The sequence below is a fragment of the Herpailurus yagouaroundi genome, unplaced genomic scaffold (assembly GCF_014898765.1).
Source record: "Herpailurus yagouaroundi ecotype Mexico unplaced genomic scaffold, PumYag 188, whole genome shotgun sequence".
In the NCBI taxonomy this organism is placed as follows: Eukaryota; Metazoa; Chordata; class Mammalia; order Carnivora; family Felidae; genus Herpailurus; species Herpailurus yagouaroundi.
Window position 1 is genome coordinate 7,979,043 of NW_024412419.1, and position 26,100 is coordinate 8,005,142.

A 26,100-nucleotide genomic window follows, 5' to 3' on the forward strand; every position below is an offset into this window, starting at 1 on the left:
ATAAACATCCATGAATAGGAAACTAAGTAAATAAACCACCATCACTCTCTAAATGACATACCAGGCACCGATCAAAAAGAATGGGTTTGACTTTCGTGCTGATCAAAATGATACACTGTTAAAGACAAAAAAACCTTTCATAATAATACGCATAATGAGATTCCAATTCTGCTCAAGTACACACGCTTGCGTGTGTAGGGCCTGGGAGCTGAGCAAGGTAGAGAACTGACCTGACCCCGCAAAGAGCTGTACCCCATCTTGTTAATAACGGTACTTGGAGGGGTGATTGGGAAGAACTTTTCCTTTCTATTGTGATTGTCTATTTTTACGTTTGTTTTTTTAATTAGGACTTTTTTTTCTAAAGACAAGCAAATAGCACCCCTCAAAGGACTTGAGGCGCAGATACAGGTACGAAGGGTTAGCAAGCCCCCTACAACAGCGAACTGAAACAGCAACTGGTTCGGACAGTCTTTACAAAGGACCCGAAGCCCAGCTCATAATTCAGGATTGAGGTCCTCAGGGAACACCTGGACTGGTATTTGCGATATGGACGGAGATAAGACCTTGAGGAAAGATTTTTTTTTTTTCTTCCAGAAAATTCAAGAACCTAATGCACTTACAACCTTTGATCCTTTCCACGGAGATGCATCAAAAAAACCCAAAAGATCAAAACTTCTTCCCAGGAAGCACTTTAGCACAATAATACCTGAAGCTCCAGAGTTTTAACTCCTACACATGGGAGAAAGAATTTCAAGACAATCTGATTTGACATTTCTTTTTTTTTTTTTTTTAACGTTTACTTTTATTTATTTGAGAGACAGAGAGAGAGAGAGAGCATGCACACGCAGGTATGTGTGCCAGCACCAGAGGGGGAGGGGCAGAGACAGAGAGAGAGAGAGAGAGAGAGAGAGCGCGCGCACGCACACGCCCACAAGAGAAAATCCCAAGCAGGTTCCACGCTGTCAGCACAGAGCCCGACACGGGGCTCAATCCCACAAACTGTGAGACCTGAGCCGAAATCTAGAGTCAGATGCTCAATATAAACATTGAGAGCAGCTTTATTCATAAATGCCCAAACTAGAGGCAACAAGAAGCTCTTCAACAGGTGGAAAAATAAACCAATTGTGGTTCATCCAGACAACGGAACAGAATTCAGCAACAAAAAGAAATGAGCTACTGAGCCACAAAAAGACACGGAGGGATCGAAGGCGTATTAAGTTTAAAAAGCCCATCTGAAAAGGCTACATAGTCTACGATTCCAGCTTTATGCCATTCTAGAAAAGACAATACTGTGTGGACAGTAAAAAGTTCAGTGGTTTCCAGGGGCTTCGCGAGAGCCATTGGGAGGGATAAACAAGGTGAACACAAGGGGATTTTCGGGAGGGAGGGGGCAGTGCAAACTATACAGTATGATACATAATGGTGGATACGCATCATTTTACCTTTGTCAAAACACACAGAACGAACAATACCAAGAGTGAACCCTAATAACTTTGGACAATAATGTAGCGTCAACGCAGGTTCACCCAGTGTAACAAACGTACCACCCCGCTACAGGATGTTGACAATGAAGGAGAGTGTATTGTGTGTGAATGTGTGTATGGAGTGTGTGGGAACTCTCTGTCCTTTCAACTCAATTTGGCTGCGAACTTAAAACTGCTCTAAAAAGTACAATTATGAATGAATGAATGAATGACACGACCATGTGCAGACGCACAAGAAACATGGATAGGCAGACCTAACCTTCCTTTCAGTATGCCTCACTATCATTTACACGTGATTTCTTTCCAACCAACAATAATGTTCCGTTCTTCACGCAGGTAAATACACAACCTAATAAAACATATGAGCCAAGGTGAAGGTCAAATTATTCATTTCCATTTAACAATTTTAAAAAAATGTTTTTTTTATGTTTTATTCATTTTTGAGAGACAGACAGAGTGCAAGCAGGGGAGGGGCAGAGAGAGAGGGGGACTGAATCTAAAGCAGCCTCCAGGCTGAGCTGTCAGCACAGAACCCGATGCGGGGCTCGAACCCACAAACTGAGATCATAACCTGATGAACCGATTGAGCCACCCAGGCACCTCTCCGTTTAACAATTTTTAACAACTACCTTCTGGAGCAGCCTGAAGTGCTAGGAACATAAACCAATCCTACCCCCACTTCGCCCCAAAGCTGAAAATACCGAAGCAAAGAGATAAGTACACGGGGGTTCACTATACTTCTGCTTTTATGCATATCTGAAATTCTTCCGTAATAAAATTTTCAAAATCAAGTCAATACCATCCATTCCTTCAGGTCAGCACATATTCGGTGAGAGCCTGTGAAGCACTAGCCATTGTTCTAGGCACGAGAGCCACAACAAAAAGTAACAACAGAAGTCCTGCCCTTGTGGAGCTTACACCCGAGAACATGGCAGCAGGGGACCAACTTTCTTGGGATTTGAGAACATGAAGTCAAAGTAAAGACTGCGCGAGTCCTAGACCTTTCTTACCGTTTTCTGTGCATGTCAGAAAACAGAATGTAAAAGAATGCGGCCCAAAATTCTTGCCTATTTGTAGAACTTACGTTGTATTTTTTTTTTACATGGTTATTATTTATTTTTGACAAAGAGAGAGCACAAGCACGGGAGCAGGGGAGAGGCAGAGAGAGGGGGTGAGAGGATCTCAAGTGGGCTCTGTGCTGAGAGCAGCAAGTCCACTGCGTGGCTCGAAGTCACGAACCGTGGCATCACGACCTGGGCCAAAGATGGATGCTTAAGCAACTGAGCCGCCCAGGCGCCCCAGCTCGCCTTCTATTTTTAAGGAGAAAACAAAACACACCAAAAAATCAGAGCAGGCAATGGGCATATTAACTGAAGAAAGTGACATATGATTTAAAGAGTCAGGCACACTCAGAAGCTAAAACCAATCCCTGATTGTGGACACTCGAGCCCATCACCACCACCTACATGGCCACACCAACAGGACGCTGGTGTACTAGCTCTACTGCCAACTCTATCTTGCCCAAAATAATAAGGATGGCAAAGAGATCAAAGTGGTAAGCCCCAAGAGACATAACTTGTCTCTCTAGGAGACAAGCCTTTTGGTCAACATCTGATTCAAGCTGAGTAAGTAGCACCCGAATAGGAAGTTGTCGTCTATTTTCAAGAAAGTGGGCATGCAGGCATGTAACTATATAAGCAAAACTAAGCATCATCTGACGTATTAACATAATAAAGCATATGTCACGTGCACATCAAGTACCTCCACATGAAAATGACATGCATTTAACCTAACCAGAACTGCAATTAACTTCTGCAAATGTGACGGGATGCTCAGAAAAGGACTTCCCGAGTGATGCACGTTAATGCTTCCCACAGGTCTGCCATTCTTTTTTTTTTTTAATTTTTTTTTCAACGTTTATTTATTTTTGGGACAGAGAGAGACAGAGCATGAACGGGGGAGGGGCAGAGAGAGAGGGAGACACAGAATCGGAAACAGGCTCCAGGCTCCGAGCCATCAGCCCAGAGCCCGACGCGGGGCTCGAACTCCCAGACCGCGAGATCGTGACCTGGCTGAAGCCGGATGCTTAACCGACTGCGCCACCCAGGCGCCCCAGGTCTGCCATTCTTACGACCAAATAAGTTGTCATCAAAAATGGAAATGATTTGGAGGGTTTCCATTGTCGGGGAAAATGCCTCAGATACTATGTTGCTGCCTGAAAGTGTTCAGATTAAAATAGGAAGCCCACACTTCCCTGTCGTAAACACGCAAACAACTTGTCTGTATTAGAACAGAATACCTTATTAGCCAGCTGCCTGACTTTTATTTCCCATTTCATAGTCACGAATATGTAACGGAAAAGTTACAGACGGCATACCACGCCTTATAAAACAATTTCATGCATAAGATGAAGTTGAATTATGACAGATCTGCTGTAAACTTGGGTTGGAAAGGAAACTCACCCCCCAGTAAAGGGGGCATCCGTGCCGCATCCCTCTCCTTTTGTTCACCGGGAAAAGGTAATGAAAATACACACGCTTTGGATCTAACCCTTCCACTAACCTATATGTGCCTCACATTTTTTTCTCCATAAAATTCGGTCTTTTATTTTTCGTAAGATACCTTACCCTTCTAGATCTTAAAGGCTTAGCTCTATCTTTAAAATGCTTTTCTTGGAGAACAAAATTAAATATATGTTCCATTTGCATTATTATGAATCAAGACATCTAAAAAACATGCATCTCGATCTGAAAACTGAACTCAGTGCACAATGAACGGTGTTTTTCCTTCAAATTTGTCGTTTTCTTCTTTGCACTTCCCCCCACATTCCGACAGCTCTTCCCATACTCTGAGTCATAGACATTTTCTCCTGCAGTCCGACACCCCACCACTTCCTCTGCCTCACACACGTGCCTTTCTTCCATGATCTTCCTCTTTGCCTACATCCTAACAACACGCCTTCTCTGCATGTGCATGACAACACGATTCCTGTACTCTCTTCTGCTCTGACCCTCAGCCTGCAAAAGATTTCTCAATGAACATTCCCACACGAAGAGGCCCCAGATCACCCCTTCGTTGCACCTCCTTGTCCTTCTCTGCCCCATTCACGTGTGGAGTCACGGCCAACATTCTGCTTAACACCCGTCCCTCGGACTTACAGCTGGAGAGAATTCCCAGACCTCTTTTCCACTGAGGCTGCTGCTAAGCCCTCTTGCCCATCCTGAACTTGCTAACTGTGTTTTCAAAATCTTTTCCCTTCTCTCACTCCATCCACTGCATGGTAATATTTCTGAAGTTCAATTTCATTGGTTTAACCTCTTATATGGAGATCAGGCTCTAACATCAAGCAGGTAAGACTAAACGGAGTACGAGCAGAAATAAAAATTTGAAAATCCCTTTGGGATACCCTTCAGTAAGTGAGAGAGCACATTTTTCTCAGTGTTGGGACAGGGCAGATACAATGCGTGACCTGCATCTAGTGGCCTCGTCATGCCCCAAACCCCGTACCTCCAATTATCAGGATCACACTCAGCGTGGCAGCACCATGAGAGATACCCGGGGAAACCTCTTTTGCGGCCAATGACAGACTCAAGCAGCCTTTCGCCAACGGCGTCGTTCATCTCAACCACGTGACATGAAAAATAGACACTACTTTCTCTATTCTCCCAAGAATGACACAGAACCAGTACCTTCCTCAGTGCACAGAAGGGAACTGACTGATCACATACAGTGGACCCCTTAGGGATTAGGACTGAATTTTCTTAGTTGACAAAAGGCTCTTCCCCCGTGCAGTTCGGTCCAGGACACGCGTCCACCACACGGAATGAGCCGCCACGTAAGTGACACCGTGTGCTCTATCACACTAGCCCTCCGCACGTCACAGGACTTCCATTTATATTTATGTAAGCCAAGTGAACTTAATTATAGGACTGTGCTATAAACCTAATCGATGGCCACTAAAATATTCCCAAATACAAAGAAAATATAACAAAATGTTAGCAAGAATGTCTGACTAGTGAGGCTATGAGTGTTCTTTTCACTTTTCTGATATCTCAACATTTTTAAAAATAGCTCTATATTATTTCTTATATTCACACACAAAACCCACTTTTTACTCATCTCCAGGAGTTTATATTGATGTGGGGAGAAAGCAAGATATGAGACCACAGAAACAATGTTTCAGATTAAAACAATGGGGAAAATACAGTAAAATGTTAATGTGTTTGTGTTTGGGTGGTGGAAAGGTGTTTGAGCTTTCTACTTATCTTTACTTGCCATTTTCTTGTTTTTTAATTTTTTTAACATTTGTTTATTTTTGAGAGTGAGTCGGGGAGGGGCAGAGAGAGGAGACAGAATCCGAAGCAGGCTCCGCGTTATCAGCAGCACAAAGCCCAACGTTGGGGCTCGACCCCACAAACTGTGAGATCACGACTTGAGCCGAAGTCAGACGCTCAACCAACCGAGCCACCCAGGCGCCCCTATTTGCCATTTTCTATAAAGAGCATGCTTTGACGATAAAATGGAAGGGAAATGGACTTCAGTTTTTAAAAATCAGAGTTCTTATTTTAGCAACCAGATTTCATCACTGCTTTCTGTTTCTCTGTTTTAACATTTATTCATTCTTGAGAGACAGAGAGAGAGGGAGACACAGAATCCAAAGCAGGCTCCGGGCTCCGAGCTGTCAGCACAGAGCCCGGCTCGGGGCTCGAACTCACGAACTGCAAGATCATGACCTGAGCCGAAGTCGCACCCTTAACCGACTGAGCCATCCAGGCGCCCCTTGCTTTGTTTCAACAGCAGCAAACCTCATGGCATTCAAATGCTCTTTCTCAGCCTGCATTTTATATGATCTGTAACAGACCGAACAATACCAAGCCATATTTCTGAACTCGTTTTCCTAGTCTGTACTTAATGGTTTTGTCACAAACCTTTCAGTATATCTCTGTTTTGCTCAAAGCACATTCCTTCCAAAAGCAACAGGAAGGCCACATAACATAATGCCAGATACTCTCTGCCACTGGGCTCCTTGAATTCTGCTGCTGTAGGAAAGCTGTAACAGTCATCATCAACTGGACATCTGTTACGTGCCTGCCACTGTGATGAATGACGTGATAAATCTATTCCACACGACCGCCTTACCTCATTCCCCTTCCGCAGTTCCTGAAACTAAGGCTCAGACGGGGTAAGTAACTCCCTCAAGGTCACCACATTTTTAAGTGACGAAGCTGGTATTCAGAGTCAGGTGAGACTAATCACAAAATCTGATGTCTTTCCACTCTGTAACGCGGACCAAAGACATGCCTTGTAGAGCCAGCCCTGCCCACCGACTTGTCATTTGACCTTGGACAAATAACTTGATTCCTCAGCTATAAATTAAGGAGTTGGACCAGGTGACCCCCAAGTTCCTTCCTTCTCTCGTGTTCTGTGCTTCAAAAGCTTCCCCTTTTCCTTTACAGCACGCTGAAAATTCCTTTAGTGAGGAAACAATTCAGCAACTACTTGTTTACATTCTGTCTTGTACATCCTCTGTGTGCTAGCAAATTCCCCGGGGGGATGGTTTTCTCTGCATCTGGCACTACCTCCCTAAACCAAGACAGTATGTTGCTACTGGCATTCTGAGACCGGAATTTCTAACAAAATCTACTTCTGTCGCTGTGTCTAACAGCCCTCTCCTTGAATGAGCGTTTCAGGTGAAAATGTGATTTGCCACCTTGAGGGCTATACTTGGACACCAGTATATTCAAGGCCATTTCACCATACACCAGGTGGCCAGACAGATCTCACATCTGGGGAATTTCCAAATATCCAATCAGTGGACACAAAAGGGCTTTCAGTGTTGGCCTGGAACTGAAATGGATCCACCGGACCAATCGTGGTCCAGATTCAAACCCACGTCTTAGACAGGAGCCTGCAGAGCACTTTCAGCCAACTCCTACTTCAAAGCACAGGCATGCACAGGAAGAAAAACAAAGGCACCGTTTCCAATCTTTAAAACAGATAAGTCTTCCTTACCCAGATGAAAAGCCAACTTCTGCACAAATTTCAAAAAGGGTCCAACAAAAGCTAAATGCCCTTACCTTCATATTTTCCTTTTGTATTCTTCTAGGAAAGACTTAATCCTCTTAACAGCATCACCATTAAACCTTCTGGACAGGGTATTACTTTTATAAATCTGTCAGTACTCCCAAATACAAAGATTGCATCACTCCAAGATGTTCTGATCTGGCTGATTAGAATGCACTGTCAGAGCAAAGGAACTGATCCTTATCCTACTGTATAAAAATTACACTCTGGCACTTAGAAGCCATGTTCTTCTTTTTGTACTTTTGTCATTCAATAGTGGTAGCAGCAAAAGGCAAATGGAAAATGCGACTTTGGTAGAACAGCTAAAAATCAGCATTGCCAACCAGCCACTGTGGAAGCTGACAATCATTATCTAAGATTCTCCAAATCACAGTCATCGGGTTACTCTCCCACATCTTAGTTTTATTAATTTTTCACCGCGTGCTACCTGGATGCCTACCGTGTAACAAACAGGCGCTCCTTTAGGTGCTGGGAGTGTAGCAGTGAAAAGGCCAAAATGTGCCCCCGAAACCCATGCTTTGTATCAGGAGGAGGAAAGACATACACAAATATTTGAAGTAGATAAATAAGTGTCGGGAAAATATGTGTTCATGGAAAACTATAGCACTGCCTAAAGCAGGGGCCAGCAGACTTTTTCTGGGCCTGGTACATTATTACGGGGCTTATGGGGCACACGGCCTCTGTGTCAGCTGCTCAGCTCTGCCATTTTAGTCCGAAAGCTGCCGAGGACAACACGTACACCAATGGGTGTGCTGTGTTCCAACAAAACTATTTACAAAAGCAGGTGCTGGCGTTTAGTTTGCCAAACCCCTTCGAGCTGATGTGATTCTGATTTTCTGGAATCTGTCTTCCAAGTCCGTAAATGGAGGTACCTGGCAGCAATGCAAAATACCAGACTTGCGTGTGAGTTCTGTCCCAGACGATTGACCCTCCACACCTCTGACAAATCCGATGTGTGTCCACCTGCACGCACCCAACTCAACGCAACTTTATTCCACGTGGATCTGTGCTTTTTTTAGATTCCTCCTTTGATCTGGTGTAACTGGGTCTGGTTCCCTCGTTTAATTAACAGGCTAAGTAAAATATTTTAACACGTTTATCTGGCATCTACGTGAGAGTCACGATTTCACGTTTTTCTGAAATGATCTTTTAAGTTTCGGAGGTCTCATCAAGAAGCGCAACGGATTCACCTGACGGCCAGGCACACCCCGACAGCCCAAGAAGTGCCCCTCACGTGGGCTGCTTAGGTTCGAGCACAGCTTTCCCCTTGGCCCCCAGAGGTGAAGCTCGGTGGGGGGGGGGGGGGGTGTACAGCAGAACTCTGCTTTTCTAATTTTAATTTTCCTGTCTACCAACTTGACGTATCGGTTTTGGTTCATTTATGTTACTCCCCCTTGGTGGCGACAATGGCTGGGGATTTGGTGACCTCCATAAACGGATTAATGGGTTACAGGGACCTCTATTCTCCGATGGGTGAGAGAAAATGGAGACTCTGGATTTTTAGCCTTTTTCTGCATGTAGGTCATTTTAAGTCATGAAAGGGCTTATGCCGAGCAGATAAGCCTTTGGAAGGTGTTAGGCCGGCAGAGTGTTATCATCCAATTTACGTTTGTTTTGTCTTTATTTTTATATTTAAATCACTCGGGCTGTTATATGGAAAACAGACTGCAAGAGAGAGAAGACAAAACGAGCAGCCAAGAGGCCATCCTGGCAATCCGGATGAGAGCACGGGAACCGAAGCACTGGGAAACGGCTGGGTTTGCACCACCAGGAGCAGAGTAGACGTGGCCTGCAGACAGATGGAGGAGGGAGCGCGAGGGGAAAGGGGTGGGGAGAAGCATGGCTCCTGGCTCCTGCACTCTGGGCCCGGATAACTGGGCGAATGGCGATTCCTCTGCCGAAACAGGAACACCCGGCAGGTGTGGGGTGAGGGTGGGGAGCTGGGATCAAGAATTCCACCGCGGACCTATTAAATATATGTGCCTGTTAGAGCTCCAAGTGGAGAACCCACGTAGGTTAGTGGATATTTAACTACAGCTCCGAGAAGGAAAGACTTAGATGGCAATTCGGAAGTGATCAACCCACAGGTGTCAGAGAAAGCCTAGGGACATATGAGCTCCTTGGGAAAGAATGTAAACAGAAGCGACAAGGACTAAACTCCTGGGTACACTAAGATTTGGAGGTCAGGAAGAGAGAGGTAAGGCCCGAGCCCTGACCGCACACAGAAGGAGCAACCAACTAAGACTGAGGAAACCAAGGGAATACAGTGTTCTAGAAGCCAAGGTAGTGTTTCAAAGAGGACTGGTCAGCTGTGCCAGGTGTTATTTAGAGATTAAGTTAAGCGATCTGTGTGTGATACACATATTAAGGAAGCAAGGGCACCTGACTATTCGTACAGCTGGCTCTCCTGGAAAAGCATCACTTTCTCAGTTGGCCCAGATTCACTCTACTGTTCACTTTGTTTCTAGAGATCATGCAACAGATCTGTCATTCACCATTTTGCCCGCAGATATGTGCTGTGATCATGAGACAAAAAGAAGACCAAGTCTTTAACCCTAAACTTTAAGATTAAACCAGGAAGAGAACATCTATACAGAAAGGAGAAAGGAGACATAATGGGGTGCCTGGGTGGCTTAGTCGGTTAAGCATCTGACTTCGGCTCAGGTCATGATCTCACGGTTCGTGACTTTAAGCCTCACGTTGAGCTCTGTGCTGATGGCTCGGAGCCTGCTTCGGATTCTGTGTCTCCCCCTCTCTTTGCCCCTCCCCCTGCTCGCACTCTGTCTCTCTCTTGCTCTCAAAAATAAACAAGCGTTTAAAAAAAAAAAAAAAGGAGACATAAAATATTTATGTAAAATGGAGACTGATAATTGCGGTCTGATCCTCTGACCACCCCCCATCCCGGAGCATATTCCTATCACTGCACCCCAATCCTTTCCTTCACAGCATTTGGCTACACATTTGTTTACCATCATCTTCCCCCAGATCGTGAACTCACAAAGGCAGGACAGGAAGGTGGTTTCACTCACCAACACATTCCTGGTTCCAAGCACATACAAGATGTGTCCTTGCTGAATAAACAGAACCACTGGTCGGTCTCCTCCGTTTACTTTTATCATACAGGAAATGATAAAAATACTAACAGGCAAGAGAGCAAAGGGCCACCCATCTAAGACTTTTAGGCATTTACTTTTCAGACATGGTCAAGTCCGTTGTAAAATAACTTATTTGTAATTTGGATAGCTGACAAAAATTCGTTACATTCTTAAGAGGTGGAGGTAAGGACTAATTGTTAGAAAGCACTCTATGGCTATGCTCTTAAAGTCTTCTGGAAAATTATGCCAAAGCGCCCCAGAGCAGTAATATTTGAAATACTGGCCTTAAAGAAAGATGCTGCTGTATCTGAGAGTAGCCAGGTAGCGATGAACAAGTATCCGGAAATGCCTCTACAACAGTCTGACAAAGTGGCTGAGTTCAGAAATAGGCTAAAAATCCAATTTGCCACAGACGAGAGCAGGCAAGATTATTTGCAACTGAATTTTTTGGTCTTGGTCACAAAAGCCCCTGGAGAACGAAAACACTGATGAGAAAATTACGCCCATTTTTAATTCTTGAGCAACACACCAAGTGTGCCCAAACGCAAGTATCCATATGGTGACTACAAAATGTTTCATGCCACTTCCTAAAACCGACTTCCGGAGGCGACGGGTTGTTTCCAAAGCACCCCCCCGACCGCCCCCGCAAACCACGTGGCACTTCCTGACTGTGTCTCTGAGGACCACTGCATGGACGTGTGACCCAAACCAGCGACCAAACCCTTACGAAGACAGGAGCAAGTGAACCCAGGGACGGTATCAGAAGCCCTTGGCCCTGCAACAGACCTTTGCACAGCTGAGAGTGACAACTCGCTGAAGCGAAGAGACCTTCTTTCCTTAGTCTGAGCCTTTTATTACATTTCACAACGTTCGGCTGCTCAAAAACGTCTGCATTTCCTTGGGCTTTACATGCCTTGGTGAGGACGTGCGTGCGTGGTTTGTACGCAAGTGAAGCAAGCACTCTTGAGCGTTTATGATTCTCAACACTTCGTTACCTCTCTTCGCAAAGACAGAGTTTTGTGGGCTTACGCGTTACGCTGGATAAATTCCAGCGCTATTTCCCAGCAAAAATACAAGTGCTAATGCAGGTTAAATATAGTCCTTTGTGTTTTCGCTCTGCCACATTTTCAGGTAACGGGGCTCCAAAATACTTTCCAAACTGAAAACACAATTTTAAGTTAAATAAGTAGTGAAACTTAAAATGTTTAATGCTTGGTCGATTTTTTACAGATAGTAAAAACATTTCCATAAAAACAATAGAGTTATCTTTTTTCCTAAGGAAATGTTTTAAAATAAAATACCTAACCGCCAATATTGACTGCTGGGTTCGGTGACATTGCGTATAATCTTTATAGTGGCTTCAATTTGCATGCTTTAAAAATTACATTTTTGGCGTTTATTCTTCTAAATCAAATAGCTTCCTGAACAAATAATAACGTGTCCTCCCCTTACATTTTCCCTCAAGATTACACATCCATATATATATCCTCGAGCTTACAAGTAATCGACTATTCAGGTGTGAGGGGTTTCAGGAGCTCCTAACACACTGGGAGCTTGGAACTCAGGGTCATTTCCAACAGAAACAATATTAACCACACTGGCTGGGTTTCGGGAGGGGTGCCACAGGAGACTCGGATTCCCTCTAGAGTCTACACAGAGGCCAAAGGCTTAATTATAAAGAACTACCCTAAGATTAAATTCCATTTCAGGGGAAAACCAAGCCTGAAAAACTATCCCTGGCATTAGTCTCAGGAGCTGCAGTTGAATTAGACCCTGGAATTTAAAATGCAAACAAACAAGCAAAATAATACTTCCTGGCCTCTGAGAGGGAAGAAAGGGGTATACTAAGAAAATGGGGAAGGAGCTGCAGGAACCTTGGCCGTAAAAGATTAGTTGCTTGAGGGGCTCTGTATGTGGCACAGCGTATACACCGGGAATTACATTTAATCTATAAAGATTTCAAGTATTGAAGAAAGATGGTATCAGATAGAAACGCAAAACTTAACAAGCTAAGAGAACATTAACCTGCCTTCCTTTTTAGTACAGGCCCAAAGCGGGGGAAAAGAGCTTTCATACCTGATTTATTATAAGAGATTAATACAAATCGCAATCCAAACCTCCTAAATTTGGCATGAATCATATATTAAAAACACACTTCCCCGCTTTTATAGGCCTCAAACCATCGTGCCAAAGATCAGTTTGGTAAATCTGATAAAACCTTATGACAAATGGCAGGCTTTCAGACCCCTGGGCTCTCTCCCTGCCCTGACGGAATCTTCCAAGTGAAGACAAGGGTGCTGTAAAACACCAGGCAGCGCAGGGTAGAAAGGCAGGTCGGGAAGGAGCGCCGAGTACAAGTCCCAGCACTGAGCTTAGCTGCGGAAGAAGGACGTGCACCCGCTGTCACTGCGGTCACCCTGAGCGGATGGTCCCTATGGGCTTTTTCATGGCTTCTGTTAACTCTGCGTTACAAAGCTGAAACTAAAAGGCTCTTAGAAGAGAGACTAACATTTGTCAAGAAGGCAGTTTCTCACCCCCTCGTTGGTACTGGCCCCTATCATTCAAGCTAATTAAAACCCCCGTTACTTGGAACAGAAAAGCCCACCCCAAGAATGAGGTACAGAGAAGTGAATAATGGGTCTCCTCTAGTTCTAAGACGATACAAATGTCACAGGCCAGGCAATGAAAAACACTGGAGATGACGGGGCCGGAGGGGTGGGGGGGATGGGTGAAACAGGTGAAGGGGACTGAGGGTACACTTGGGAGGAACACGGAGTATAATGTGTGAAACTGCTGAATCACTATACTGTCCACCTGAAACTAATGTAACAGTGTGTTAACTACACTGCAAGTAAAGTAAAAGGAAAAACAATGGAGACAACTCAAAGTGTTGTAGGTAATTTTAATGCCTTGGAATTAATACTTCTGAAGTGAATTCAAGAAACCAGGATGCAGATGTTTATATAAAATAGGACTTCACACCAATAGCATCATAACTAACAGTTATTGCATCTCAATATTACCAACATTTATAATATTACAAAGAGGGAATGGGTGGTTTTTACTTCCTTATACTTTGTAAAACACTTAGCATAAATAGAAACATTCATTCATTGTCTAATAAAAAAAAAAAAACGGTGCGCCGTTCCTTTTAAAGATCACTTCATAAAGCATACAACATGTACCAAGGGGAAAATAATTTTATTTTCAGAGACAGAGGAAAAGAGAGCGTGCGTACATGAGCAAGGGAGGGGCAGAGGGAAAGAGAGAATCCCAAGCAGGCTCTGCACTGTCAGTACACAGCCTGACGTGGGGGCTCGAACTCATGAACCGTGGATCACGATCTGAGCCAGAACCAAGAGTCGGACGCTAAACTGACTGAGCCACCCGGGCGCCCCCCTCAAAGGGAGAATAATTTTTAATATCCCCCAACCTTTCCCTCATCTACACACTTACCCAAGCAGAAACAGGGCTGCCGTCTTCGCTTTTCCCTCTTCCTGACTCCCTACGTCCCGTCAATTGCTACGCGCTATCTTCCAATTCTTCCCCACCGCCCCCAGCGGCGCACAAACCGGGAAGGTGGTCTTACTGCACGAGCGCTCAGGACCGCCCCTCCTGCGTCTACACTAAAGGGCTCTGCGGCCTGCAGCTCCTGACCCTTTCTGCAGGCCTCCTGATGCAGCCATCCATGCTCCGTCTTAGACCTCTGACCCCCTCCACTGGTTGAGTCTCCATACAGTTGACGCGGAAATGCCTCTAGTATACGGGACATCAACACCTTCCGGGCAAGTGCTAAAGGCCAAAGCACAGTAAGCACTCCAAAGAGGACCTCTCTCGGGAGGAGAAGTAAGGTTTAGGGGCTGAGCGGATGTTATTCTGTCTGGAAGACGACGTCACGCGGGACCCAGGCAAGGCATCTCTTGTGATCTACACGAGCCCTCGTCAGCAGACACCTCTGAGACACGCCGTGCGGCAACGCAAGGACAACAAGCCTCTGAAATGACCGCCTGCCTGTTCACACTCCTCTCAGATCCCAGAACCCAAAAGGCTGCGACCCCTGAGAAGGGAAGCCCGGCCCAGGTAACGCGGGCACCGTCGTCGCTCCTGCACGTGGCTGTGGTGTCATCTTACTAGACCCTGTCTAAGCCACTGTCCTAGTGGCAGCCAAGATAATCCTCCCCAGATGCAAATCTGATCCCATCACTCCCCCACTTAACGCCTGTCTAGGACTCCCCGCCGACACGCCCACCGGGCTTACCAGACGCCGCGCCCCCGGGCTCCTGACCCCGACCCCTCTCTCTCTGTGGCTCGGCCACGTGGGGGACTTTCTCCCTGATGTCTGCACAGCGTTCCCTCCACTTCCAAGACCTCTCTCGCACTCTGCACCCCACCCTCTCCTTCCCGTGGACGTCACCATTCCCCAGGTCTCTCCTGGGAAGCCCACCCCGCGGGCAGGTTTCTCGGTGCCCTCTGTGCCCCCCGTCAGCTCCCAGCCCCAGGCTGGGCGGTGCGCCTCCCCTCCCGAGCCCCAGAGCACCCTCCTTCGTCCCGTTACGGCGTCCCTCACGCTGGACTGCCTCTCTTCATTCCCTGCCAAGGGACTGCTTGAGGGAGGGGACAGCGCTCCACACCCCGTGACACTGCCAGCGTCTAGATGGGGCCGGACGCACAGTTGATGCAATCGATGAATGTATTCCCTGACCACACGAAGACAAGGAAAGAGGGATAAACTGACAGGAAGACAGAAGCGGCGTCTGAGCAACCAGGGAAAATGGAACGAAGGACAACTTAGACAAGTTTGCCGCTGGAATGGCCTGTTTCACTAACAACCAAGAGTACCTCAAAGTGCTTTCAACAACTTACCGGTTTCCTGAAACCACAAAAAGTTGACATCCACCAGAATACTTTTTTGGGGGAAATACATACACCGTTAAGCTATTTCAAAAGAACCACGGTAAATATGAAGAACGTTCCGAAATGGAGGCTGCCAGCAGTTACAGAATTCACGTCCCTAAAGTCTTGCTCTGGCACACTCCTCACCCCTCCCGTCCTCTCCCCAAATCTCAGAAACGGAGCTGTTCGTCGGCCATAAAGTGATCGAGTGCCAGCTCTGTACTATGCTGTTTTCTGTGTAGGGGACCCTCTTCCCCGTCTCTTTCTTACTATAATCTGAAACGTAAAGTTAGGGAAGCTTCCGTCATATGCAAGAGAAGAATTCTTTAAGGAAGAACAAAGGGCCAGGACTGGCTGTGTGCCAGCACCAAGCAGGTCCACCTGAGACAGGTTTCTTAGGTGTAACTAGTTTGTGAGAGAAATGACGCGACTTAAGAACACCAGGCTGTTGGTTCAGAATCAGGCCTCCTGATCGCTAACGGCTTAAAGTTCAAGATTCCGAAATACTTGGAAACAAAATCCAAATGTAAATCTGAAGAACAAAGACTAACTCTTAATGTCTACTTTAATGGGGTATTAAGCAGTTTCCCATAAAACGATGGTTAAGCATTCTTTTCCCGGCTCCAGGAAGCAAAGCGAAGCTACCCGTGAGCCCGCTGTGTTTAATTTACGCAGCCGCAGGCAGACCCGAAGGCCCTCAGTACACCCAGTTTAAAAATAAACTACCTTTGCTTGTTCTATTTTTACCGTAACTCCTATTTGTATTACTTACCGGAATGTAATAGATGCCCATCTTGGGGGTTTCATTGGCAGTAAGAAGCATTCCTAAAAATAAGCACAACGAGAAGGGTAAACAGGCGGGAAAAAGGAAGGTGCCCTTTTCTAGTTGTTTTACACTATGGACTGGTGCTCCAGGTGCCCAGAAGACGGTGCGTGGCGAAGAGCCGGACCCGGAAACCAGGCGGGTCATGGGCTTCCGTCCCCGGCCCTCCTCGATGGGGCACCTGAAGTACCGTGAAGTTCTTTACAACATCCCCATCGGCGAAACATTCCAGCCAAGTACACAAGCAGTTCCCACCGTCGGGTGCTCAGGCCTACGTAGAGCCTGCCATCATCCTCCGAGGGGTTTTCAGCTTTCAGTACAAGTTTTCAGCTTTAAGTACGTGGACAAAATGTAGTTCTGGTACACCATTTATGATAATAAACTGAAGAAATTAAGAACAAAGGCTTCTTTCTGTTAATCAGGAATCCAAGAACCAAGGCAAAGCATCTCCCACAAAACACCACGGCAAAGTAGTTCCTAAGGTTTGCGTTAAACCTCACGTCTGAGTGGAAAACCAAGGGACTGACTTGAGCGGGTACTGTGTGCAGCTACACCAGCAAAGACCTCTCCAGGGTCTCACAGCCCTTACTCTCCCCAATAATTCTGTCGTCGGGGAACCTAACGGCCTCAACTAACAGAGTGGTTAATCATTTAGTCTTCCCGGGATGCACAGTTTAAGAAAGCAGAGCTGACGGATGGGCAAACTTCCTGGCATTCAACGATGGCACCCCTGTTACCCCAGGACCCCGTCACTCTGTGGCACAGCACCAGGGTGCACATGTCCCAGGCTTTGTACCCTGCCCTCTGCCACCTGCGGCCTGCTCCTCCCCGCAAGCCTCCTGAGGCGGCTCCAGTGCTCACAGCCCCTGTTCCGAACGACGGCACTTTCGACGCAGCTGAAATCAGCCACCGTCTGGGGAGTTCTTTACAACCTGGTAAGCGCCTTCGCAGATACTATCTTGGTGCACATGCAAAAAATCTCTGAAATACTAACAGCATCCTTATTTTACAGATCAAAAAAAAAGTTGAGCGGGACTGAGTGCCCTTGTCACAAGCCAGAGAATTTTAGAGCCAAACCTCCTACGTCCTTTAGACACGGTGGGAGAAGTTGTTCTGGGGACTGAGGAGCCAGATTACCACCAGAAAGAAGGTTCTTGCCAAACATACTCCCCAAGCCTGGCTTCACTGGCTTGACTCTGAACACGGATCATTCAGCAGTGAGCATTCCACAAGGAAACACAATCACACCTACCCACCAAACCACAGAGAGGGCTCTAATCTAACGGCTCTCAAGAACCCAGACTGGACACGGCGGATTGTTTTCCACATGGAATACGATCTTTCTTGGCCGTATATGGACAATGATAGCAGCTGACTTACCACCGAACTAAACCGGGGAAGGTCAGGACTAAAACCGATCATGAACGAGAGAAACCGGCAACCTCAACAAAGCCCAAGAACAAGAAGGAAAAAAAAAAACTAGTGAAAGGAAGTTCAGCAGAAATTAACATGATCATGGGCAAGAGAGGAGAACTTTATTTCCAGATTAACAGTGTGGCCTCACAAAATTAATTTGCTCAAGGTCACCACATAGCTAGGAAGGAGAGTAGCTGATATTCTACGGACTCCAAAGCCCGTGCAACGCAGGACTCTAAAACCACAGTAACAACTAAGATAAAATGAAAAGGCTTCTTGCGGGGTCAAATAATAAAAATTTCAGAAGTGCAAATATGAACACCATACAGCAACAGGAAAAATGTTAACATCACGTCAACTGGAAAGCAAAAGACAACTATACACACAGCATGAGGTCAATGATTGAAAACATACAAACATGAGATTAATACGAGAACTTCTCTCATGGAAATTGTAATGGTACTCGTGAAGAGACTGTGGGCTTATGAATGATTTTTCCTTTAAGTTTCCTTTATAGTGATGCTTATTAAAATGACAATACCAATTAAAATAATTCTTTTAAACATTTATTCATTTTTGAGAGACAAAGACAAAGTGTGAGCGGGGGAGGGACAGAGAGGGAGGGAGACACAGAATCGGAAGCAGGCTCCAGGCTCCGAGCTGTCGGCAAGAGCCCGACGCGGGGCTCGAACTCACAGACCGCGAGATCATACCCTGCGCTGACATCAGACATTTAACCGACTGCGCCACTGAAGCACCCCGACAGTAAAAATTTTAAAAGAGAAGGAAGAGCTCAATAGTGCCTAGAGTCAAAAGAACACACATCCAGTCTGAAACAGCACTGCAGAGTGACGTATCCAGTGTCCTGTGTGGCCGAACAGGGCGGCCAATGAGGATGGGATGGATCAGCAGCCCCCTCCCAGGAAGCGTGAACATTTGGATTCTCCTGTGCACGTGCTTCAGAGGCCAAAGGATTCACCGAAGCCCAGAGTTCCAAAACCAGATTGGATGCTCTCTGCCAGTGCTACTCACTCCACTCCCAGGGCCGCCCTGCAAACTGGCCCCCGGCCAGGCGCTGAGTGTAGAAGTGGAAAGGAAGAATTCAGAAAGCTGTATAGTAATGCGACATTGCAGGGAGATCCCCACGTGTGCTCCTTTCCCTTGTAACGTCTTTTTACTACGTTTTACAAAAGTATCCGGTCTGAAACGGATTAGAAATTTAAACACAAAGGAAAAACACAATCTCCGCCGTCAGAAACATCTGCACTGAAACGTACAGCAGCGGTCACCGCCTTGAACAGCTCAGAGCAGAGCACCTGTGAGAACAGAACTGTGTCAGGGAGGAAAGGCCAGGACATTTCTTCCATGTGCTCAACCGCGGATGTGACTACGGAGCTTGGGATTTTACCGTACAGGGCACCCAGGATGTTTCCACCTGGCTCGAGCTGCTCTTTCCCATGTTGGGAGAGGACATTTGCCACAGATGGGAAGGCGACTGCACACTGAACGGGGAAGGCCGTCTGCAGGGGCCTGGAAGGCGGCTGGGGAAACCACACTGGGTGCTTTACACGATCATTCAGCCTGAATTCAGTCTTTCTGAGTCGAAAGCCCATCTTCTTTTCTCTGTAGCAGCGATTCGAACCCAGCGATCCCGGGTCCCAGCGGCGGTGGGGCTCAGACACCCGTGAGCCCGACAGGCGCCGCGCCACGCCAACGCGCCGTCACGGAGCCGACCTGCAGGGCAGGCGCCCAGCGCAGAGACGCCGGAGTCGGCCGAGTGAGCAAGAGCAGGAACAAAACAGCAGCCAGGAAGGCGGAGCCATTTCTCAATATTCTGAGCAATCTTCGTATTAGAAAAACATTACAAAACAGTAACCGTGATTCGGCTCTAATTACTTCAAAATGAGTAAGTGAGAAGATAAAGAAAGAAGGACGTTTTAGCTTTTCTAAAACATGATTAAGCGCCTGATGATTAAGCATAAGGCATCAAGAGCGGCGTCAAAGGGAAGAGGAACAGAGCAGGGGAGAGCAGCACAGCGCGTGAATCACACCCACTCACACGCAACCCCCACGGCAGCCGAGGCCCTGGTCTCACTGTGCTTGCAAAGCTCAGGGAACAAACCATTTGGCTACTTTTTGTGTTTGATTCGCTTCTTACAAGTTATTTGACAGTGAAGCTGTCCTTCTGTTCGAAACATCACTCTTACAATGTTTACCTCCCAGGAAAGTACATTTCGCAATGGGGAGACCCACTGGTCACCTTAACCCAGGGACCACGCTGCCCCTCCCTGGCCCTGGATGCTTCTGGGAAGGGGTCTGACACAGGGGACCCAGCATTCCTCGTGGCCACAATATCTCACCTACGGTGCGTCACGGTCAGATTTAACTTCTATCTGAGATAAAATACACGGGCTGGAGGCACAAGGTCAATGACATTATGACAGCTAGCCACATGAATCCAGGGTGAGGGACATTCTATGCGACTACTGCCCTGATCTTGGAAAAATCAAAGAAAACAAAACAAAACAAAACAAAACAAAAAAAAGGACGGGTGGGGGGACACGACTATTGCAAACTGAAAGAAACTAAAGATGGCCCCAGCTCAGCGTAACACACAACCTTGATTACGGCCTGGTTCCAAACAAGGCGCTACAAACGGCATCTGGGGGACAAGCGGGGAAACGCAGGAATGGACCGGAAGTAAGACAATACTGGAGACCGAGAGTCATTAGACGGGCTGGCGGTCCTCAGTCCCTCTGATGACACGGACGGCGCACGCCCTCGGTGGACTTCCATAGCTCCCTCGCGCCAAAGCTGCGCCCTACACTGGGCCAGATCCCCAAGTCTGGGCCAGAGACGTGCAACAGAAATATCGTGCGAGGCTCACGTGTGATTTCACATTTTCTACTACACAGATTTTAAAAAAACTATTTCAAAAACAGGCAAAACATATTTTAATGTATCTTATTAAGCCAGTATGCCCCAAACGTTTCCATTTCAATATGTAACTGACATAAAAAATTAAAGGTCTATTTCGCGTGATTTGTCTCCACAAGGTCTTCGAAACCTGGCGGGTAGTTTACGCTCAGAGCACACCTCACTCAGTTCAGGTCGGTCACCCTGCCAGGTCTCAAGGGCCACACGCGGCCACACGTGACCATGCAGCTTCCGTCTCTCAGCACTAGCTGCCCTTCAAACTCTCACCCCCCAGGGGCACCAGGGTGGCTCAGTCGGGTTAAGCGTCCGACTTTGGCTCAGGTCACCGTCTCACGCTTCGTGAGCTGAAGCCCCACGTCGGGCTCTCTGCTGTCAGCGCAGAGCCCGCCTTGGATCCTCTGTCTCCCTCTCTCTCTGCCCCTCCCGGGCTCTCCTGCTCTTCCAAAAATAATAAAATCAACATTTAAAAAAAAAAAATCCTCTCACCCCTTAACCCAGCCGCCCACTCACCAGCCTCGTGCCAACCTCAGTGCCACCTGACTTTACTCCTCCTCGTGGGCAGCTCAGACCCAGTTTTGGACCGTCGGATACTCTCTAACGGGGACCCTGACATCCTCATCTGCAATTTATTCCTGAACTCGTCCGCACTGGACGTCACCCCACCACTGCAACAAGACCCTCTCCGTGACTACAGACACACAGCGCCTCATCCTTCTCGGGACAGCAGCACGTAACTAGAAAGGGCATGGGCTCCAGAACCAGGAAAGGCTGGCTCTACCCAAGGCCCTGCCACAGCCAGCTGAGCCACCAACTCCGGCCCAATAACTCAACAGTTCTCACCTCCTAAGACGTGAGACAGACAGACAAGAAAAAAGAAAAAAACGTGTGTGCCACTAACTACACAGGGTTCTGGAAAGATTAAATGATGCGTGGTCATCACCGAGCCCGGAAGCACAGGAGCATTAAGAACTTGTTCTCTCCTTCCCGCCTCAACCTCAGTCGCCCTCAAGCTTGCCGAGCAGGGACCACTGGATCGCTTGTGTCTTAGCTTCTGCTCTACTTCGAAATCTGTCACTCCTTTTATTGCCATTCTGTCTGTTCCTGTTAAGTTTCTCAGCTGGCACCTCCTTCTCCTCAATCCCCGCTGAAGCGGACTCGGGTCCTACTGTGTACACATTCCCATGGTGATCTCACGCACTCCCACCTCTGAAAGACGCTCTGTTTACAGGCCTCCACACTTTGCAACCGCAGACCTGCTTCTCTTGAGACGGCACTTTCTACGTGCACCTGACTTGGCTCCCGCTGCAAGGTGGTGGGGCAGGGCAGGGCCTCACGAGCACTTGGGAAACACGCTTCTGGGCCCTCCGCCCGGATACTCTCAGTACGTCTGGGACTGGGCCAAGGAACCTGTCCTTTTTAAAAAGCTCCCTGGGTGATACTGACAGCGGCCAGGTTTGAGACCCTCTGCCAGACACTGTCACTGTCCCATCGCCTCCTAATAATATTCAAATGTTCAAAATGTTCAAAATGTTCAAAAAACAATCTCTCTAAACCTGCTCTGTCTCCTATGTTCTCAATCAGCTCAGAGCATCCCCTCCTACTAACTTTGGTTCAAAACCGATGTACCTTTTAGAGGACGGACAGCACAATCTGAACAGGTCCCGACTACAGACCGAGCCCAGATCATTCAGCACATCATTCCCGGACCTCCTCCACCTTGGTTCCCAGGAGAGCCACCAGGGCTCTGGCACGTAAGACTCCATCGCTTTCCCAAACGAGCCCCACCAATGGGACCCTGCTGCATCTGCCACAGCCTATCCTTCTTGCCGTTCTCACACTGCTCCCTCACAGGGATGTGCCTCATCTCGCCGCCCCACCTACCAAATCTCACTCACCACTGCAAACACACCTGAACAAACATCTCCTCTGGCATCTCCCCTCCCCAGTTGCTCTGGCTGAGCCTTTCTCTAACACGCTGGCGAAGTGCTGTTTGTACACACATGACAGGTCTCTCCTGCTCTGCCTTGTATCCGTCTATCAATCAAAATGGGCTGTGTCTGTCCTCAGAACGCAACACTGCTTGAGAGTGGCACTATTCCCATTTTCTTTCCTGCCCCCAAATTCTTCACCAATTTGTCTGAAATGTATTGTAAAATCTTGAAATCCACGATGTAATCCGCAAAACAGTATACAATACAGAAGATACCCAAACCCCTGGCTTCATGAGCCTCGTGGGTTATCGGGCAATCCCAGCCTTCTTCAAACCTCTAACCTCAATTTCCACACGCTATTACTAATCACATAAAAGGGTGAAGAGCACACTAAAATAGCATCTCACCTGCCACCTACCTATATATTGTTACCAGTTTCTACTAATAGCTAGCTAGGCTGGCTACGGGCTGAGTCACTGAGAGTGCCATTTTCTGAATCATCCACACCACTTCCTGCTCTTGATTCTTCCAGTAAATACAATATCCAAGAACAGTCCTGACCAAGCCAAACCCGGTCTTAACAAATGAAATGAAATGTGTTTAAAACCCAATAAAGCACAACTCAGATTTATCTCACTGAATGACCCATCGCTACATACCGCATACCTGAGTTGGGATAGAGGCAGACATCATTAATGTCATGTTCTGGTTCCAAGGAAGTAAATATTTTTCCCTAAAAGAATAGGCAAAAAGGAATTATTAAAACAGTTAAACTTTTGGCAATGCTGAGTAAAGAAAATAAACTGGGGGTATGACAGAGCCACGTGGTTATGTGTAAATGGTACTGTGTAAAGAAATAAAATCACCTGATTGAAAGTAAAGAATTTAAACTACGGTAGAGAGCTCATTTTACCAATTTATCAAATGCTTTCACTTTAGAAACAAAGAAACTGAGGCGAATGGGGGGAAAAGCGACTTAACCAAGGAAATAAATACAGTTTCGCGGATAATGTCTTCATAGCGGCAATGGGTAAAGTTTAAGATAAAGTTGTGCATCAACTCAGAAAAACTCTCATAATCTGGAGTTAAACTCGTTGAACTCGTAATCCCCAGTTAAAGCCGTACTCAGAGAAACCAAAGACTGGGAGGGAGTCAACACGGCAGGACGAAGACACTTTCTGCCATCTATATACCATAAGGCCTTGAGGAGGATCAAGGAAGACAATGGGTATAAATGATAACCTACAAAATGAAATCCTGTAAATATGCAAGGAGTTACTTACACAGGAAAGACTACCACACTTCTATTTTCAATGGGAGAGAGGGGAGGAACGTGCTATATTTTAAATTAAGAGAGGGGAAGTAAAAGAAACAAAAGAGAGGAGAAGATGGGAATGGGAAAAGGTGATGAGAAAGATAAACAAGGAGAAGCAAGTCAAGCAAAACCAAGTAATCTGGGTGTTGGTCAAGAGGGCGTATTTAGTCATACCAACAACGCCAAAATAAAACGTATTGCGGCAACGACGGCAGGATAATTTCAAGCGCTGGTGCTGAAAATGTCTGCCAGCTCTCACGTTTATTAACTCGCTACCAGAGGCTCCCAGGGCAAAGGAGAAGGGACAGTTAAGGCACGGGGAGGACGGCTCCCGCACGCTCGGTGAAAAGCTGCAGCCAAGTTCTAGTTCGAGGCAGGGCTAGGAACGGTCAGTGCTCTGCGAGTCGCCAAATGAAGAGTGGACACACAAGTTATGATCCAAGCGGCCGGGAACCCCAGGGCGTAGCGGAGGGGTGATGAGGTCGCGTCGCGGGCCGCTGTGTCGGGCACACGCGGGCCCCCGGGACAGGCCGGGCCTGTCCTCTGGCGCTAACGCTGCGGCCTCTGGACCCTGCACCCTCTTCACCTCAAAAACGAGTTGAAAAAATTTTAAAAAGGAAGGGACGCTTTTTGACTCAAGACGCGGAAGTTTGTAACTAATTAAACGCAAAGAGCGCTTAAAAGCAACTGCTATACTGAATACACTTTCTCCCAGTTTGCAGACGAACTAACCTTTCACTAGTTTCTCCCAAGTTTTAAAATGAAAGACGAAAAGCACAAGGCAGACGAAAACCAGAAATATGGGCTTTTGTTACTTTTACTTTTTCACTGTTACTTGGAACTGAGGGGAAAGAACAACAGATAGTTTTAAGAAAATACTGCTTTTTAAAAAAACACTCTAAGGAATTACCGTGAAGGGGTCATTTCCAAAAGCCAATTCTTTTGAGACTGGTTTTAAGAGGTATGAAACTGAAATACATAATAACACTGACATGGAAAGATAATTAGTTGCTCATAAAAACTTTCCCAAGGCTGTGAGAGAGCCTCAGGATCTAGGAGGTTCTCATGGGGCGATGTTTTTAAAACGTGATTTACGCTACCCAAGCAAACACGGTTTTAAACGTGATTTACGAACCCAAGCAAAAGGCATGCCAGTTCTAGCAAACCGGGAAAACTTCGTAGCAGGAAGAAGGCAGTCTGGACTACTTTACCTCAGTGGGAACATTACCTCTGCTGAAGTACCTGTCTCCCAGCTAAGTTCCCAAACAGGGACTCGGCATCTTTCTCAAGAGCCCATGTAACTCAAAACGGGCAACAGAAAGAAAAAAATCCTCAGGAAAATACACTAATAAGTTATGTCAACAAAAAAGTACATACTGAGTTCTTGTTCCACATTTTGACGATTCGTGAGTCTGCAGACAAAATCAAATCTAATGAATCCTGGAAATGAAGTGACTTAATGGGCAGCCCGTACTGGTGATCCTTAACCAGCAATGGCTTATCTGATCGAAGATCATATAATAAAACCTAAAAAAAAAAGAAAACAAGTTATTTCTGTTTCAACAAATTAAACATATTTATCTTAAAAAGCAACTTTGTAAACTCTGAATAATGGCTACTATTTGTTTCACTGCCTTTTTATGAGCACAGTGAACACTTACTCAGGGCACAAAGATTTTTTTTTTTTTTTTAATGTTTATTTATTTTTGAGAGAGAGAGAGAGAGAGAGAGAGAGAGAGAGAGAGAGAGACAGAGCACGAGCAGGGGAGGAGCAGAGAGAGAGGGAGACACAGAATCCGAAAGAGACTCCAGGCTCTGAGCTGTCAGCACAGAGCCCGACACGGGGCTCAAACTCACAAACCGTGAGATCATGACCTGAGCTGAAGCCGGACGCTCAACCGACTGAGCCACCCAGGCACCCCAAAGGGCACAAAGATTTTAAAGTCAGACAGCAAAAATACTCTAGAAAAATCTTTTTTTTTTTTTTTAATTTTTTTTTTCAACGTTTATTTATTTTTTGGGACAGAGAGAGACAGAGCATGAATGGGGGAGGGGCAGAGAGAGAGGGAGACACAGAATCTGAAACAGGCTCCAGGCTCTGAGCCATCAGCCCAGAGCCTGA

General features: G+C 46.5%; 1 protein-coding gene across 1 annotated transcript in view; it reads right to left on the reverse strand.

The window, feature by feature from the left end:
* Positions 1-26,100, reverse strand: part of NOL10 (nucleolar protein 10) — an 89,577-nt gene that overhangs the window by 39,443 nt on the left and 24,034 nt on the right. Inside the window, exons 11-13 of the mRNA XM_040496058.1 lie at positions 25,356-25,505; positions 23,330-23,396; positions 16,329-16,381 (exon numbers count right to left, since the gene is read on the reverse strand). Coding sequence (XP_040351992.1) covers positions 16,329-16,381; positions 23,330-23,396; positions 25,356-25,505 — 270 coding nt within the window. The remainder of the gene's footprint in view (positions 1-16,328; positions 16,382-23,329; positions 23,397-25,355; positions 25,506-26,100) is intronic.